The sequence below is a fragment of the Lagopus muta genome, chromosome 6 (genome assembly GCF_023343835.1).
Source record: "Lagopus muta isolate bLagMut1 chromosome 6, bLagMut1 primary, whole genome shotgun sequence".
NCBI classification, from domain to species: domain Eukaryota; kingdom Metazoa; phylum Chordata; class Aves; order Galliformes; family Phasianidae; genus Lagopus; species Lagopus muta.
Window position 1 is genome coordinate 49,327,023 of NC_064438.1, and position 17,789 is coordinate 49,344,811.

Here is a 17,789-nt window from a genome sequence, read left to right on the forward strand (position 1 = left end):
GTCGTTACTATACTTTGTTCCTGCTCCCTGTTCTGTGGTCTACACTTTGACTTCTAGGAAGCACAGTAGTCTAAAAAGCTCCAAGTTTGATGTATTTTCTGAGGAGAGGTCTGTTTTACTATACTGTTTTCTCCTGCAGTTGCAGCTAAGCATGAAGTCTGAATTCTTGCTGCAATAGTTATGAGAGCTAACTTATTAAGCATTGCTTGCATCTCTGGAAGAAACCAGTGCCCCTCAGTTACTCCCCTATCCAAAAGGTAGTGCTAGGAAGTGCTTGCCATCTGTGGTTATCCAAGGCTCATTCCTTTAGGCAGTGTTGTATGCTAAGGTTTCTAAGCTTATTAGATACTGTAAGGCTGCTCCACCATTAACTGGACCAACTTTATGTTACCTATCCTGTCCATGCTGGGCGAGTATATAATACTTTGAAGTCCTGAGGAGCAGCAGATTATTGAATTAGGGAGATAATGGGAAGAGATCTGTTGTCCCTGAAAGTTTAAAATGACATGATGGCAATTCTGGAGCATAGCTTTTGTGAACAGGTAGCGTTTCTGTAGAAGCATTTGATCAAGTGGGCTTTTAAAAGGCTTGCAGCATAAGAAATTGGGGAAGTAGTTAAAATGTCACAGAAGACAAATCAGCTAAAGTTGATACGTTCCTTCTTACTGTTAAGGTGAACACCAAGTATAAGCATTCCATTAATATGTTGCAGCAGATCTTACAGAGGGATAATTACTCTGTAAATATTTAGTATTTGGAGTGAGATAGGAAAAAGAGAACGGAGGATGGAAAAGAAGGTGCTGAGAGTTGAATTTCTTACCTGTCCCCCTAATTCTGTTCCCCTCTCCAGCTCCTATAGGACAGGCCATCCATCGCTTGCTTCTGATCCAGGCCTTCCGTCCAGATCGCTTATTGGCAATGGCACATACGTTTGTTTCAACAAATCTGGGAGAGTCTTTCATGTCCATTATGGAGCAGCCTTTAGATCTGACACACATTGTAGATACAGAGGTAAGTTTCCTGTTTGTGAAAGGATAAAATCCTGAGGTAATGCTCTGTGCCGCTTCATGGGAGTTCCACAGCAAGTAAAGTTGTTCACAGAACATTTCTTCCTGTACCCTTCTGCCTGTGGTATGAAGAACGGATTGTTTGCCTATTGGAAGGAAAATGAGGATAACATAATGATTTCAGCTGTCCAGAGGGAGGAAAGACTGAGCTTCATGCATTCGTGTGTTCACGCAGGGACTGCTTCATCTTATTTCAAATTATTGCACAACAGGTGAAACCCAATACTCCTGTGCTGATGTGTTCAGTGCCTGGTTATGATGCCAGTGGTCACGTTGAAGACCTTGCAGCTGAGCAGAATACACAGATTACTTCCATTGCTATTGGTAAGAACTTAATATTTTTCATTATCTAAGCATAAATAAAATTGTTAGCAGTAAGAGCTTTAGCAACTTTCTGTCTTCCAGGTTCTGCGGAAGGATTTAACCAAGCAGATAAAGCAATAAACACAGCAGTGAAATCTGGGAGGTACGTTCTATCTGTTTTTCAGCTAGAATGCCACCTGAAATTTATAGTAATTTATGCACAGCTGTTCAACTGAAGTATTTTCAGGAGAGGTGGGTTGTAGCTGCAGAACTGGATAGGTAGCATGTTTACAGTAGTATCTGATTCTATATAATAGAAGGGTTTAAAAAATGGAAGAAAGTCTGTAGCATTAATATCAGATTCTGTTGCTCTTGTGATAGTAACCAGGATCCTTGAGCAGTGTGCTATTAATAAACACTCCTTCTGTTTCAAAACTTCATAGGTGGGTAATGCTGAAGAACGTTCACCTGGCTCCTGGCTGGCTCATGCAGCTGGAAAAGAAGTTGCACTCCCTGCAACCCCATGCTTGCTTCAGACTCTTCCTTACCATGGAGATCAATCCAAAGGTAACGCTGATCTGAACGTTGATGCTTTGATAGAGTAACTGGCTTGAAGAACCAAGAATGCTGCCCAGGGAAGGATTTCTCATGACTGCCTCTCTCCCTTAGCAAAAGGAGAACACATGCTGGCAGGATTTAGTTTTAGTAATTTAATTCTACCTGAAAACTTCATGTAATTCCTTCCACTGATGACCCTGCCTTCCCAAAGAAAGGCAGGACTCACTGTGTGTGCTCAGAATGAGGTTTTGAATCTAACACTAATGCTATTAGAGGGATGTAATGTAATGAAGGCTGAAGGAGTTGGATTTGAGCTTGTTGGTCTTTTCTAGGTGCCAGTGAATTTGTTACGTGCTGGCCGAATCTTTGTGTTTGAACCTCCTCCTGGCGTGAAGGCAAACATGCTGAGGACTTTCAGTAGCATTCCAGTATCTAGAATGTGCAAGGTAAGGCTGTGCCTTCTGTGGATGAAAGGGAAATGTCAGAATGCATTTGTTAGAATTGTACTTCAGAAATCTGACAAAACCTCAGCTTATAAAATATATGAATGTTCATTCAGAAGTAAAGTAGTTGCTCCATCTGTTGATAGAACATACTCAGTTTTGGTAGCAATCTAGTACTAAATGTGCTATTTTCTAGCCTTTTAGCAGGCTTTTTCTTTATCAGTTCACTTGGGTAATAAAGCTTTTTTTCCCTCCTCCCCTACTTCCTAGTCTCCAAATGAACGTGCTCGTTTATATTTCCTGCTTGCCTGGTTCCATGCCATTATCCAAGAGCGTTTGCGCTATGCTCCACTGGGTTGGTCCAAGAAGTATGAATTTGGAGAATCCGATCTGAGATCTGCCTGTGACACAGTAGATACATGGCTGGATGACACAGCAAAGGCAAGTAGTCTTACACCCTAGGCATAGGTATTATTTAGATTACTTAACTTCTTCAGTCTTACAGTCTCTTCTGGAAACCTTCAGCTAAGACAAGTAAGGCTTAAATAATCTGCTGGCAGTTCAACTTAGCTGCTGAGTATGATTCCTCTAGCAGAGGAGAGGTGAGGAGGATGGTTTCCTGCTGATTGCAGTGTGTTTTTCTTACAGGGCCGCCAGAACATTTCACCTGATAAAATCCCCTGGTCTGCCTTAAAGACCCTGATGGCACAGTCTATCTACGGAGGCCGCATCGATAATGAATTTGATCAGCGTTTATTAAACACTTTCTTGGAACGTCTGTTTACTACTCTGAGTTTTGACAGTGAATTCAAACTGGCTTGCAAAGTTGATGGACACAAAGATATTCAGATGCCAGATGGGATCAGGTATCATTTTTCGTATGCAGATTTCTGCATGCATTTCTTAAACTAAAACTTAACCCTCATCTGTATTTCTGTGCTGGTGTTCAGCACAGAAATTATTTGTCTTGGACAAATAATTATAACAAATAATAATAACCTTGCCATTTTAATAAGGGAAGGCCTTCTAACCAAAATTCTTACTTGCAGACGTGAAGAATTTGTCCAGTGGGTTGAGATGCTGCCAGATACTCAAACACCATCGTGGCTAGGCCTGCCAAATAATGCAGAAAAAGTTCTTCTCACCACACAAGGTAAAAACAGAACTTTAGCAATTACTGATGAAGATTAGAAGACCAGCAGTTTAACTGAAAAGAGATGAGACACTGAAGTCCTGATGAAGAACAAAACATTAGCTTTCCCTCCTCTCTCAACAGTTGATTTAAATTCTGCAGGGTAAGGGCTTCAGCATTCCAGAAACTGCCAAGAGGCTTCTGTGAATTCAAAAGCTGACTACACGTAGCCTTCCAGATGTCAAATTCCCATAGTTCTAGAAAACTTTATACTCAGCCCAAGAACCCCATGCATCTAGAGAGTTCTGAATCTTAGGTCTAGAGCTGGGGGAGAGATAGGCCCTGATTCTTGCATGTAGTAGGATGTTTTCCTCTCAATGCCAGTTCTTTTCTGACTAACAGTGTACCTTTTCTGTGTTTTAGGCATAGATATGATCAGTAAAATGCTGAAAATGCAGATGCTGGAAGATGAAGATGATCTGGCTTATGCAGAAACTGAGAAGAAGACAAGAACTGATTCTACATCAGATGGTCGCCCAGCCTGGATGAGAACACTGCATACCACAGCTTCTAACTGGCTTCACCTTATCCCACAAACTCTAAATCATCTGAAGCGAACTGTGGAAAACATTAAGGTAAGAATAAAGTTTTGTCTGATGTGAACATAGGAGCTGCACAAGTTCTGATGTATTGGAGAAAGTGTGTTGTTGTTTTGAGCACCACCAATTAAGCTGTTCTGTGGGACAGCAGAAGTTGTGTTGGTGCTGATTCCAACTGCCTCAGCTATATCACGACCCATTGAGCTTCTTGAAATGCTCTTAGAAGTTGGCTCCGTGCTTTTAGGGAATTCTTTAAATCACAGGAACTGCTTCTGAAGCTTCTTTGTGATAAAGTAGCACACTGGCTGCTACTTATCATACTGCCTTTCCAGCTAGCGCACGCAAATTAACATTGAAGTTCAGTGATAGTAAAGGAATATAAGGCAGCAGCTTCTGCTGAGCGATAGCACACATTTCAGAGGGAAACTCTTGGGGTCTGGACAGTAGTTAACCTAAGCTTTAACTCTGGAGTAAGCTCCTCAGTTTAAGATGTCCATGACTGCCTAATTGCTTCAGAAAGCTTAACTGTGGGACAGCAGGTGAGAACCTTTTGTTGCTAATCAAAAGCAATCCAGAAATGATTTAAAGGAGCTGCAGCACACAGTCTGCATTTGTTGCTCAACAAGAAGTCTTCTGCTAGTTTTCCAGCAAGAACATTAAATGTTGATCTGCAACTTACTTCAAATGTTCTGATGATCAGGATCCTTTGTTCCGGTTCTTTGAGAGAGAGGTGAAAATGGGAGCTAAGCTGCTTCAGGATGTGCGTCAGGACCTTGCAGATGTGGTTCAAGTGTGCGAAGGGAAAAAGAAACAAACCAACTACCTACGTACACTCATAAATGAACTGGTGAAAGGTATGGGAATTAAAACTGGTATCTCTCTGTGCTCCGTTTGCCTCTTGTACTCTGTAAGTTAGAGGCTGTTAAGCTCAGCAGCTTAAAAAAGAAACTGCAGGGAAATCAGGATTGGCTTTACCCTTTGGGACAGGCAATCCCTTCTGAGTCGAGCATAGAAATGCAATTAGTTTAATAAGAGATTTCAAGTTGGGGTCAGTAACTTTAGGCTTTTTCAGGTAGTTTACATTAGCAGCTTAATTTCTAGTGCTACTAGATTGTTTCAGTCTCTAAATGGCAACAGAACAAAGTTTTATAGCACAAAGTAACATCGCTGTTAATCACATCTTCTAGCAATTTCTTCATTTTTCTAAGCTTCTCTTTCAAGCTTGTAGGTAAACTTGTATTTCTGATAATAACTGAAGATCTGTTATTGAAGTAGCACTCTGACACCTGTTTTGAACAAAAACAGTGGGTAAAGCACAGTAAATCGACCAATTCTTTTTATGGAATTCAAATCTTCAAGAAAACATAACGATCAGTTACTAGAGTATGTAGATGCTTGTAACTGAAGTTCCTTTTGAATGATTTCTGTAATTGGATGGCATTTTGAGTACTAGACCTAGAGGCTCTCTTAAATAAGTGCTTTTACTTACTAAGAAGCATTGTAATAGATATTTGTGTCCTGATGCAAGCCCTGAATGGTTATTGGAAGAGGAAGAAAAATTGATAGTGGAAAAATAGTGCACAAATCTTAATTTTAATCACATTTTCCATAGGTATCTTGCCTCGCAGCTGGTCTCATTACACAGTGCCAGCTGGAATGACTGTGATTCAGTGGGTGTCTGACTTCAGTGAACGCATCAAACAGCTGCAGAATATTTCCCAGGCAGCTGCCTCTGGTGGAGCAAAGGAACTAAAGGTACTTTATGCTTGTATCCGCTAGAGATTGCGTCTGGATTTAGGTGCGTAACTGCTTTATGGAGTCTTCATATCAAGACTCCTTAGAGGTTCCTCAGGAAAAATAGCTTCAATCAGTTTTTCCTAATTGTGCTTGTAAATGCTGTTTATCTGCTGATACCAAAATAATGAGGGCAGCAGGCTAACATGTAGACCAGAGGGGAAAATAGAATTCTTACAGTGACAGATAACATAGACTTAAAGGAAAAAAACACAGTTACACAGTGTTCCAGCAGCAGGAAGATTTTAACATACATTTAGATTGATGAAGTAATAGCTGTAACAATTGCTATTCTTTTTCCTCTTCCCTCCTCCATTAGAACATCCACGTGTGCCTCGGTGGCCTGTTTGTACCCGAGGCATACATTACTGCTACACGGCAGTATGTGGCACAGGCAAACAGCTGGTCCCTGGAGGAGCTCTGCCTTGAGGTCAATGTTACAACCACACAGAATGCTGTGCTGGATGCCTGCAGTTTTGGAGTCACAGGTAAAACTCACTCTGGAAAGAGGGGTCTCTGTTCTCCAATACTTCCACAAAGTGCTAGTTTTGAATGGGTGTCCTATGAGAAAGTCGTATCACTACAGGAATTACTGGACACTTTCTGAAGTTGTTGAATACTTTCCTAATATCTTTTATCATGGTAATAAACATCAAAACGCAGATCGGTATATATTTAAGCAGTATTCCATAGAGTATCTGTTGTGACTCCTCTATTTGGGGCATGAAACACTTACTGCTCTCTTAATGGACAAAGCAGAGAACCTAGTTTAAAATATATTCTTGCAGACCTTGATGGAGTAACATCACAGCCCTTAAATAGTGCAGAGGGAGACTTACTTTCCTTAGATGTAAGAAAGCTCTTAGAACTCTAAAGTGCAATTCAATTTACAGGCCTGAAGCTTCAAGGAGCTACATGCAGCAACAACAAGCTGTCACTTTCAAATGCAATTTCAACTGTATTACCTATTACACAGCTTCGTTGGATCAAGCAGACAAACGCTGATAAAAAAGCAAATGTTGTAAGTATTGACTGAATTCACATCGTATAAATACCACTAAGCAGCACAGGAACTTCTTCCCATCTCCAGCTACCTTGCATAACTCTTCTGTGTTCACATTTCTCCCAGGTGACGTTACCCGTTTACCTGAACTTCACTCGTGCTGATCTGATTTTCACGGTCGATTTTGAAATTGCTACCAAGGAAGATCCACGTAGTTTCTACGAGCGCGGTGTTGCTGTTCTCTGCACTGAGTGAAAAGCTTACAGATTGGCAATACTGTAATAAGTGTCACTGTGTTGTGTATTCCTCCTCTAGATGTAGTTGATGTGGATAGGTTGTCAGGTGGTTTTGTGTGAAGTTGAATTGGAAGAAGAGGGGAGCGGTAGTTTGAAAGCTGCTGGGCTTGGTTTGTTTGAAGGAATACCAGATGAGATTTTTAGATGGTTACTGAGAAGCAGATTTGCTGGTAGTATTACAGGAAATAAAACCCATAGCAAGATTTCTGACTGCCTGGAATTATTATGGTGACTTTGATCTGAAGAACTGTATCTACAGTCTTTCCAGGGAATAACAATTAATAACCTGGTATTCAGGCTTCGTGCTGATCTTCACAGGGCTCTCTCAGCTAGTTCTGTGACTAAAGCATAGAAACATTCCCATGGAGGAGGCTAGCAGAAAAAAGAGGCATTCCTCTTAAGCTGCTTTTATGGTGGCTGAAGGCTCCCATTTCATTTTTGTTTGGGCCAAGAAGCGATCAGAGATGCATGTGAAAAGTTATCATGCAAAGGTTAGTGGAATGGTAAAATACTACTAAGCTTGTAGCTTGCAAGGGGTTTTCCACCTTTATTAGTAGTTTTAGGAAAATCTGTATGTTATTCTGTGCCAGTCATACAGAATGAATCCTTTCACAGCTAGTTGGTACCAAAATATTTCAGACAGTTATACTTCTGGGAACATAGTCCATTTGTGTGGAAAATAGAGACAGCAGATGAAAAACACAAAGAGCAACAGCTATGTAAAATCAATTGCAATTCAGTCGTTCTTCCTTCCCTCCTCAACATACCTTTGTAATACTTCCAAAGCTGAACAGATGTTTCCAGACACAGCACACAGGAATCTGGTGCCCAGACACTGAAGTAGCACACAAGCATCAATCTCAGCTGGGTCTGGAAAAAGCTCATCTAATTCTCATTTAAATTGCCACACAAGCTTGTTTATTTGGTTCCATCCTTCAAGATGGATCTCAGAGCAGCTGTGTTGGTATCATCATCTGAAGTCTTGTTCAGGTGCTTTTGCAAAAGAAACCTAGCAGGTTGACTTCTAGAATGAAAGACTTCATCCAACTACTTAATTCATACCTTAAATCAAATGGCCCGGATTTTCTTCCTTCGTTTCTCACCAGCGCTCTCGGAAATGGTGATCCCTTTTCTTTTAATAAGTGGTTGTCTGGAAGTGGTGCCATCACAGTCATCTGCTAGCAGGGGTTGTGGAGAATTATCACCTGCACTTGCAAGGAGATGAGCAGGGGCTGAAGGATTAACACCCACTAGTAAGGAAGGGTCAGGCATCAACCACATGGAGGGAAGCACTTCTGTGTCTCTCCTCAGCTTAGAGGATTGCAGCAGGCTTCTTGGGAAATCCTGCTGCTGGCTAGGTAGTTCAAGGGGAGATTTGCCATCATTTACTCTCTGGCTGTAAACATCACTAATTTTAGTTTCTGAGCAGTCCAGAGGTTGAGGGAAGGACTCTCCATTCCCTGAAGGATCAGCATCCTCGAAAGCCATTGCTTTTGGAGCACTGCTCATCCACGGTGCAACTTCTATACTGTTCAGAGAACTCAAGCTACAATCAGAGTGAGTGGCTGTGTCTTCTGAATCACCGTCATAAGGATCTAAGAACTGAAAACAAAGATCTCTCTAAACACGGAGGACACTTATTTGTCTGAAGAAAAATACAGAGGTGTACAGCAGGGTTAAGAAACACTTCAGCATAGTGTGGAAGTTCCATTGATCCACACATTCCCACTCCATTTTAATTTTTGAGTGAACACTGAGAACAAAGCTGCTGTGTAACAGCTGAACTTACTTGCAGTCCCTTGGAGTCTCTTGCCTTCCTGAGTCCTTCAGCAAGTGGGTTATGCAAGACCTGTTTAAGTGAAGTTGACATACGTTTATAGGGCATCTTCCTATGAGTCACTGATGACTTAAAGTAATATTAAAGCAGATAAAAACCTAAAGAAGCCAGATTGTCCCATCATCTCAAAAGACAATAAAAATGTGTGTCAGTCTAACTTCTACAGGCCTGGTCAAAAAAATAAAAAAAAAAAAAAAAAAAGCCTGAAGTAGAGGGAGGAGAGCCCTGCTGAGTCTTAGCACTTCAGACATGACTATGAAGAGAATGATACTGTGTATCTCGCCACCAAAAAAATAAATTACAAATTAACAGGAGAAAAGCTGCCAATTGGAGGCTAGAGAGCTTCCTTCCAAATTAGGTCACTTCTTGTTCTCTGACATTAGTGGCATACTACCACTACACTGAAATCCCCAATAGAGCAAAAGTCTGAGCACAGGAGCTGCCATTATGGCCCTGGCCAGCTCAGTGCTTCCAAGGTGCTCATAAGATCTGCAGTGCTCACCCTCAGCATTGCACCTGTAAGATCTGACAAGAGTCAGTTACACACAGCATTTCTGTATGCTCACTGTATGTATATACACCTACCTATATGAAGTCACCGTGAACAATAAGATCAGAGCTCACAGCAGCAAGTTCATTTATATTCTGCTGTGCTTTGTAGCTCCTGACATACAGGAGGCTAACAGAACAAATTCACCAGAGCTCAGCTACACGTTATGGACAGGAATGTATGAAGGGTGTGAAACTAAAAATCAAGCCAGCTCTCTACTCCAGAATGCATTTGGTTTCTTTCCTACTGATATTAACCACACTGGTTTGCCAGCCAGTTCAGGAACCTATCAATGTTCACAACCGACTGCCACAGCTCTGTTCTCTCCCATCTCATCTGAAATGAGCATTCAGCAGAGCTCCTGCAGCAACCTTGCCCAGCACCACCACCAGACACAGCCCAGATCTGCTGCAAGCACACCCTCACAGAGAACTGATGAGGCCATTTTGGTATAACCTGAAACTGCTGCTTGTTCTCTCCCTGAAATTTCTGTACAGCTTTAATTCCAGCAACCACTCCTTTGGCACTTCTTGTCAAAAGCAAAAGGGTGAGAAGACCTTATAAGCATTGAAACACCTCAGAATCTGGGCCTCACCTCCACGCTGGATTCAGACTCTGACTCCGTGCTGGACTCCACCACGCACTTCTGCTGCAGAGGAAGAAGGGAAAGAAGCACCACTTGTAGCTGAAATTCAGACAGCTTCGGGTTGAGGCTGAAGGCCCTGTATGAGCCCAAAGTCCTGTGTTTTGTCAGAGTTTTCATCACAGGAAGCTGCTCAGCTTCTCAAATATCTCACTTTTGTGGTACTGATTGGGTTGTGCAGGGCAAGACACCATGGAAAGCAGAAGACTTTCTCTCCCCTCCCCAAAGTTTGCTCTCCCTAGGGTTTTTTTTTTTTTTGGTTCTTTGCAGGTGAATTAGATTATTCACCATTTGAACAATTTATTCACAGATGTTTCTCATCAGCTGTTCTTCAGCACAGCTCCCTGTACCAAAGTATCCAGCACAGTCTATTTTGTAATTTAACAGGAAGAAACAGCAATTAGAAGAAAGTTACCATGTATTTACGTGCCAGTCTTTCTACACAGTCCAAGCTTTTAACAGAATCCATAATTTCCAGAGCATCTAACAGAATGGGGAAGGGAAGGAAAACACATCATAGAGTCATTAAGGCTGAAAAAGGCTATCTATTCCAACCCCAATCCATCCTACCATACCCACTTACCCTTAGTGCCTTAGTGCCCACCTCCATGGTTCTGGAACACCTCCAGTAATGGTGACCCCCCACCTCCCTCGGCAGCTTTTGAAGAAGTTTACACTCCATAAGGGGATTTCAGATGCTTTAAAAAAGGCACAAGTTTTCAGAACCATTAAAGAGGTGTTTGTACTCAAGACATGAGACCAGCAAACACAAGGCCATGCTCAGAGCCAGTCCTGCACCCAGCCCTCCCTACGGGGTCCCACTCACCTCCACCCAGGCCCTCTGCATACCGTCCCACCCGCCGCTGCCTCCTCGGCCGCTGCCTTCTCTCCAGGGAGGCCATCCTGCTGCAGCTCAATGTGCCTGGGCTGCCAGGCACCAGCTCACATCTGCCTCTCTGTTCAGCTCCAGCTGAAGACAGCTTAAAAAGGGACATAAAGAGGAGAGTGAGGCCTCCTGCAAAAGTGCTCTGTACCACAGCTGAAGGCTCCAGACCCCTCCTCAAACCAAGCACACTGGACTGCACATAGGCCTACAGCAGAAGCCTATAGAAAATATCACAGCAGCTCACATACCCTACTCACATTCCTAATACTGAGAGCACAATTACACACAAGCACACACAGCCAGAAGTGCTACACTCCATTTCCCCCTCTGCTTGCACTCATTTATTTTCTGCAGCCCCGTATCAGTCACACAGCCCTCAGGAAGCAGCCCCGAACGTGCAAAGGCCTTAACGAAACAAATGCCCACCACCAGTTGTCAGTCTAAAAAGGCCTCGTGAGTCAGACCCTGGAGACGCAGAGCAGCCCACAGCAGCCTCCCACTCTGCACCTAGCCACCAGCTGAACTGCACACACCTCTTTTCTCCCCCAGCAGTTGCTGCTTTTCCAGCTCCTTACCTCAACTGCCTAGGCCACCCAACAGCTAGGCCCTTCTATCAGGAAGAGGCCTGCAAAGACTCCTACAGCTCTCCCACCACTGAAGCAGGCTCTGAGAGGAGTTCTGTCAGTGCTTGTAGTACCAGCTGACTTCAATGAGTGCAAATAGCCATCACCTTTCATCCACACACATGGTTCAGAGTCCCTCCTTCTACACAGGCCTGCCCCAAATAGCTGCTGATGCTCTATGGGCAACAGCTGTTAGCAGTCAGTCCCTACCAGGTAGGACTCAGGAGAACTGTTAAGGTGAAATCGTGACATTAAGATTCATGTCTTCCAGGCATCAAACATTTTAGAAACACACTATGGGAGTGCACTGTAGTGAGAGTGCTTCTATTTCACTTGTGGTTGGGAGCAATCTACTCCACAAAATAGTCCCTATGGACCACATCCAGTGCTGGTACTTTCTGGTATACAAACAACAAGATTTCAAGATTCTTGGTTTTCTTTGGTCCTTTGAGGCAGCACAAGCTGGAGACCTGAACCAGGAGCTTGAGAACACAGGTTGTGCTCATGACTTTTCTTTGTCTGAATTCATTATCTTGCAGAAATGATTTCACAAAGGGAATGAATTAGTACTGCTTGACAGCACTGATCCATCCTCACAGTAGATGCAGCAAAGACATAAAGCCAGAAAGCCACGCTATTCCTCTCCATTCAGAGAAGGAATTTTTAAAGGCTGGCCAGGCTATTGCTGTTTTACTTCCCAGTCTGTTCACAAGTACCAGAGTGGAAGTATTTTGCCTGACTTGGAATATGGCTTTCTAGTAACCCATGCATTTCTTCGGTAGCAGATGCTGTTCTGAAGATGTAGTGCTCCAAGAATGCCTGCATCCCCTTTGCTCTCTGAGGTCAGAAGAGAGAGGATGGTATTTTGGCTGTCTCAGTTCTGCTTGTCACTTCCTCAGCTTCTTGTACTGAGGATGCTGAGAAGGCAAAAAAGGCAATGGGAGGATGGATATGTAGATTCCTCTTATTAAAATACTTTTGCATATAACAAATATGCTTAAAAAAAAAAATCAAAAACCTGGAGTTCTTTTGCTTGAATATGTTCCTGGCTGTGCTGGGAATGCATACTGCTTGTTTTAATTGCTTCTCCCAATTGATTTCATGCCTGAATATCAAGGGATATGTTGAAATTATTGGAAGAACAAAAAAAGGATCAATTTGCCACTTTTTTTGCAGTTTCACTTTTTCTGTTCAACATTATGGTCATAGCACTGATTAGACTGAATGGTGGACAGCATAATATCTGAATGGGGCTTTGTAAACTGAGAGAGGACAAAGGAGCTCTTGCAGTGTAGCTGTTTGGTTTTTTTTTTGTGACTAGATGAGCAGTTTTAGCAAACTTTCCAGAATCAGTTTACCTCAGGAATATACATAGTCCTTCAACAAACTATTAGCATTACATCAAGCTTAATACATATGCTCTGCAGAGATAGAAAAGCTCCTGGTGAAATGTTTGTATTCAGGCTAGACTCATGGTCATTGCTGTTACCAACAGCCTAAATATGAAGGGCTTTCACCCATGTTGGCAGGGGTCTGTGGGATCCTGCAGGTGATGGGACATCAAGATGACATCAGCATTCAGGCAACAGCACGGGACAGATGCACCCTGCTCCTATCTTGACATATCAAAGTTCTGTGGATCTCAAAATCCACCTGTCCTGCATAGGCAAAAGTGGCATGAAGATATGAAGCAACAGGAGGCCACTGAAAACTGAGCAAGGAGAAAAGTCAGTTCTCATGATGCCATTCCATGAATGCTGCAGTCTGTACCATCTGCTGCTCTGGATCTAATTTCAGATTGCAAGGACGCACCTGGTAACTACTGTTACAGTACATGCTGACAGTGCTGAGTGCCTAAATCAGTATCTGCAAAGAATGTCTTCATTGAACTAGCATGACCCTCCATCAGGGATTTGCCTTGTGCAATAACTGTAACATTTGGCTTTGTTTCCCAGAGTTGTTCCATAACATTCTGGCCCTGGAATTACTGAAATGTTACTTGGTTGTGCCATCAAGAAGAATAACTTGCACTCTCCTCACAAGCAGAACAGAAGGCACTGGCTGTGCTCTACGGCAGATGTTTAGGAGGACTGGCCCTGCTGTACTTGAAGCTGGTGGTTCCTTATAACTTCTCTGCTTAAGGAATGGAGCATGGTATCTTTAGTTGGATTGGTTCTTGGAAAACATAAGGAGTAAATGAGTGATGTGGCCATCTCTTACCATAGTGAGTGCCAGGAACAGCTCATGTCAGCTGCGAGCTCTGGGGAATGAAGGTGCTGTGTACAGATTTGTCCAGCTTGTAGGAGAAAAATTAAAAATGGGATGTTGTGATTTTGAAACTTGAATTCTACTATACAACCTCCAACACTGCCCAAAGGAAGCTAGGATAAATACCTTTGACAGTGCATTAAAAACCAGACAAAGTACTATAGACATTATTAATACAGCAGAGCCTCGTTTAGGTGACATGAAGGGTTTTTTTTCTTTTTTTTCTTGTTCAGTGGTACATGGTAGAACTGGAAACATTTGTTGTTTGTTCACACACACTGCTGTCCCACTCTGGTAGCAAAGCAGCTGTAATACTGTTCTCCAGAAATGCTGAAGATTCAGATGGCTCGATATCCATGGGTGAGGAGCACTCAGGCCGCTGGGGCCAAACTGCCTCTGTACTAGCTCCAGATTTCTGAGATGGTTCACACAGTTCCATCAAGAATGCTGATAAAGCAGATTTCTCCTCAGCAATTGTTTCCATTGGTGTTCTAAAACCATCTTCTGGTGCCATATAGATATCGCTGTGGGACTCTCTAGCTGGCAGGACTGCCTTTCCAGGAGAAGGAAAAAACTGTTGTTGATCTTCTGAAGGGATGGCATCTCTCAAAGCTGCTGCCTGTGGCAGGCCCTGCTCCGCTACAAGTTTAACTCCTCTGCGACGCTTACCACTAGTGACATTCGTACTGGAGTTTGAGTAGTGTGAGTAGTGTGAGCTGTCTTCTGGGTAACTGCAGTAAGCATCTAAGAACTGAAATAAAATGACCTTCAGTAAGGTGTGTTCTCACCGTCTGGGCAGTATAATTGAAAATCAACCAGAAAGAGGTAAGAAAAAAGTGAAATCCACTTGGACGTTGTACTCTCGTATTTTAAAGCACAGAATAAATAAAAGCTTGCCTCTGTTTTAATGGCAGAATAGTTCAAATCAGAATTCTGTGCAGTGGGGCAAAAAACACATACGGCATTTACTGCCCACCCTCTTCCTCACCATCCCATCAGAACTGCACCTTGGTATGAAAGAACGTATGCCTCCGTTTCATCTTCATGCTGCTGCTAAAGGCACTGAACGCTGCTCTGATACACCTCTTCCTCCTTGGACCAGCCATACTGCAGTGGAGGTTTATTTGCCAGGCATTTTCTCGACCTTAACTTTTTTTAGAAATACAACGTTTATACAGTTGACCACCATATAGATACATCTTGGCCTAAAATTGCTTTTCAGTGTAAGGTTTAGTTTGTTTTAAATGAAGAACTATTAAACATTATTTCATAATGAACTATCAGGAACATCTGATCATATTTGAGGTTCATGTCACCCCCTTTAGGGTGCCCTCACCCTAAAGAAATCCAGAATAGGGAAATCTGAAAAAAGTTTGATTTACTCACAGGTAGAAGTTAGCCCAAAATGATGAATTCGCCGAAGCTTCTGTTGTAGAATTCGTATCATCTCCAAGCACAAATTAAGAAGGTGAATGAAGATCTCAAATCAGCTGTAAACTGAAAAGTAAAATACTCTTCATCTGCAGGATAAATCACTACTCATGAAAACTATATAAACAGTGTTCATATCTGTAGTCTATCAATTAGTAGGCTCTGGGCTTTACTGCATGCAATGAGGTGAGCCCTTCACAAGGGGAACAGGAACATCAGCCAAGGTTCAAAAATCCAGGACACACGGACCAGTTTACTTTGAGAGCAGAGGAGTCACATACTTCTGAATGCAGCATCCTAATGCCTTAAGCTTGATAACAAAAAGTCTAGCATCAACAGGAGAGTGTTCTGAATGTCAGCAGAACTTGAATGTCAGCAACATAATCCCTAAACAAGGAGAGTACAGCCAAGCTGTGAAAAAGAATTCCCTTGTAATCATTTACTCAGTGGGTTGGCTGCACTGTACTGAAGCTCCAATAAGCAGAAGTACTTTTATTTTGGCATCTGACCTTTTCATAGAATCACAGAACGTCCTGAGTTGAAAAGGACCACAATGATCACCTCGTTTCAACCCCCCTGCCGCAGGCAGGGTCGCCAACCAGCAGACCAGGCTGCCCAGAGCCACATCCAGCTTGGGATTGCCCTTGCTGAATTTTGTTGTGCACTTCTGCTTAGAATACATCAATCTGCAAACTCTAAGCAGTGTTTCTAACTTATTTCCAAGGGAGGTAAAAGCTTAAAGATTTGATGGGAAAAGCCTTCCTCCATTATGAAAACAAAAAGATTTTTTTTTTTTAAATGAAGATCTTGTAGAATAGATTCTAGTCTTAAGACACAGATATCTTAAAATTCAAGCACTTTTAAGCCCTTGGTACAACATTAAGATTGCATGTCAGTGAGATCTTGGACTGCAATCTATGTTTAACACAGTTCTCAACATCTGATCACTAAGAAGCAGCACCTTCACCTTTTGATCAGTTTGTATTACCCATGGTAGAAAACGCAACTCAGTACTGATGGACACATTTAAGTGTGTGACTCTTAGGAGCCAAGACAGGGCGTTTTGATGTCATAGTCACTACTATAGCAACATATCCATTCCTATGCATTCTGCTACATTCTCTTTCCATGGAAGATCTCGTCTTAATCAAGTTGTTTAAGGTTGAATCTTAAATAGAAATAGTCACACTGAGTCTTGTCTCATTTCCAGGCTAGGCAGAGGAGAGCAGAAATGCATGGCCTGTTTTATGCTTTGGCATTTCTGATCTTTGCCTTGCCTCCCTTTCACTAACACAGTAACTACCTGTAGACTTCTTAGATAGTTGGGACGTCAAGCATTTTGGACACTGAGCAGTGAGGAAGTAATACAGGCATGGAAGCCAAATGTCTCACCTATGACAAGCTGCAGATATCCAACCATTACTAATTTATCTAGCTGTTAATAAAATAGCTTTACAAACTTTGGACGAACAACCAACCAACCACAGTTAAGTGGGGAACTTCTTTTCTTTTGAAGGTTTGTTTCTATCATAAACATAAGGAACAAATGACACTTCACTTTCACAGCACACATCAGCAGCAGCAAAAGTGAGCAACTCCTCACCAAGGGCAGTAGTGCAGTAAAGAGCATCCAGCAGTTCAGGTCTGCTACAGAACACCTCATCAAGAACAGACCTCGACAAGGCCTTGCTCCAACTGCAAGTGTCACAGCTCACAGGCTCTTGTCCTGATGGGGGATTTCAACCACCCAAGTTATCTGCTGGGATAGCAGCACAGTGGGTGGCAGACAATCCAGATTCCTGGAGTTTGTAGAGGGAAACTTCCTGGTCCAGGTATCAGATGGACCAACCCGAGGTGAAACCTCACTGGACCTGGTGCTCACCAAAGCAGAGGAAAGCATCAGAGAGGTTAAGATTGGAGGCAGCCCGGGCTGCAGTGACGACACCCTGGTGAAGTTTGTAATCTGGAGGAATGCTGACTGGCAAAAAGCAAAGTAAGGACACAACTTCACAAGAGCAAAGTTCCAGATGCTCAAGGAATTGCTGGATGAGATCCCCTGGCAAACTGCCCTTGTAGGCAGAGAACAGAGCTGGCAGCTTTTTAACACCCTTCTGTAACTGCAAGAGCTCTCCCACTCAACAGAAGTAATCAAGCACAGGAGGTGAGCAATCAGCCTGGCTGAACAAGGACTGGCAGTTTAAACTGAGGAATAAGGCAGAAGGGTACAGGAAGTGGAAGCAGAGTTGTGTTACCTGGGAAAAATATAGGGACATTGTCTGCAGGTGTCTATTAATAAAGAAACTCAAGACACAGACAGAGCTGAACTTGACAAGGCATGGTAAGACTATTAAGGTAA

General features: G+C 42.7%; 2 protein-coding genes across 2 annotated transcripts in view; one reads left to right on the plus strand and one right to left on the minus strand.

The window, feature by feature from the left end:
* Window positions 1-7,398, plus strand: part of DYNC1H1 (dynein cytoplasmic 1 heavy chain 1) — a 42,401-nt gene extending 35,003 nt beyond the window's left edge. Inside the window, exons 65-78 of the mRNA XM_048950243.1 lie at window positions 851-1,011; window positions 1,280-1,391; window positions 1,473-1,533; window positions 1,814-1,937; window positions 2,261-2,374; window positions 2,642-2,812; window positions 3,020-3,237; window positions 3,421-3,524; window positions 3,927-4,138; window positions 4,803-4,956; window positions 5,715-5,857; window positions 6,216-6,384; window positions 6,790-6,917; window positions 7,026-7,398. Of these exons, the coding sequence (XP_048806200.1) occupies window positions 851-1,011; window positions 1,280-1,391; window positions 1,473-1,533; window positions 1,814-1,937; window positions 2,261-2,374; window positions 2,642-2,812; window positions 3,020-3,237; window positions 3,421-3,524; window positions 3,927-4,138; window positions 4,803-4,956; window positions 5,715-5,857; window positions 6,216-6,384; window positions 6,790-6,917; window positions 7,026-7,154 (2,000 nt within the window). The 3' untranslated portion in view covers window positions 7,155-7,398. The remainder of the gene's footprint in view (window positions 1-850; window positions 1,012-1,279; window positions 1,392-1,472; window positions 1,534-1,813; window positions 1,938-2,260; window positions 2,375-2,641; window positions 2,813-3,019; window positions 3,238-3,420; window positions 3,525-3,926; window positions 4,139-4,802; window positions 4,957-5,714; window positions 5,858-6,215; window positions 6,385-6,789; window positions 6,918-7,025) is intronic.
* Window positions 7,399-7,519: 121 nt separating this feature from the next.
* Window positions 7,520-11,670, minus strand: LOC125695573 (uncharacterized). Its single transcript, XM_048950245.1, has 6 exons — window positions 11,645-11,670; window positions 11,052-11,205; window positions 10,641-10,708; window positions 10,178-10,231; window positions 8,985-9,044; window positions 7,520-8,797 (listed from the first exon to the last, which is right to left on the minus strand). The coding sequence occupies exons 2-6, from the start codon at window positions 11,125-11,127 to the stop codon at window positions 8,264-8,266; spliced, it is 792 nt and encodes a 263-aa protein (XP_048806202.1). The 5' UTR covers window positions 11,128-11,205; window positions 11,645-11,670; the 3' UTR covers window positions 7,520-8,263.
* Between the last annotated feature and the right edge of the window lie 6,119 nt (window positions 11,671-17,789).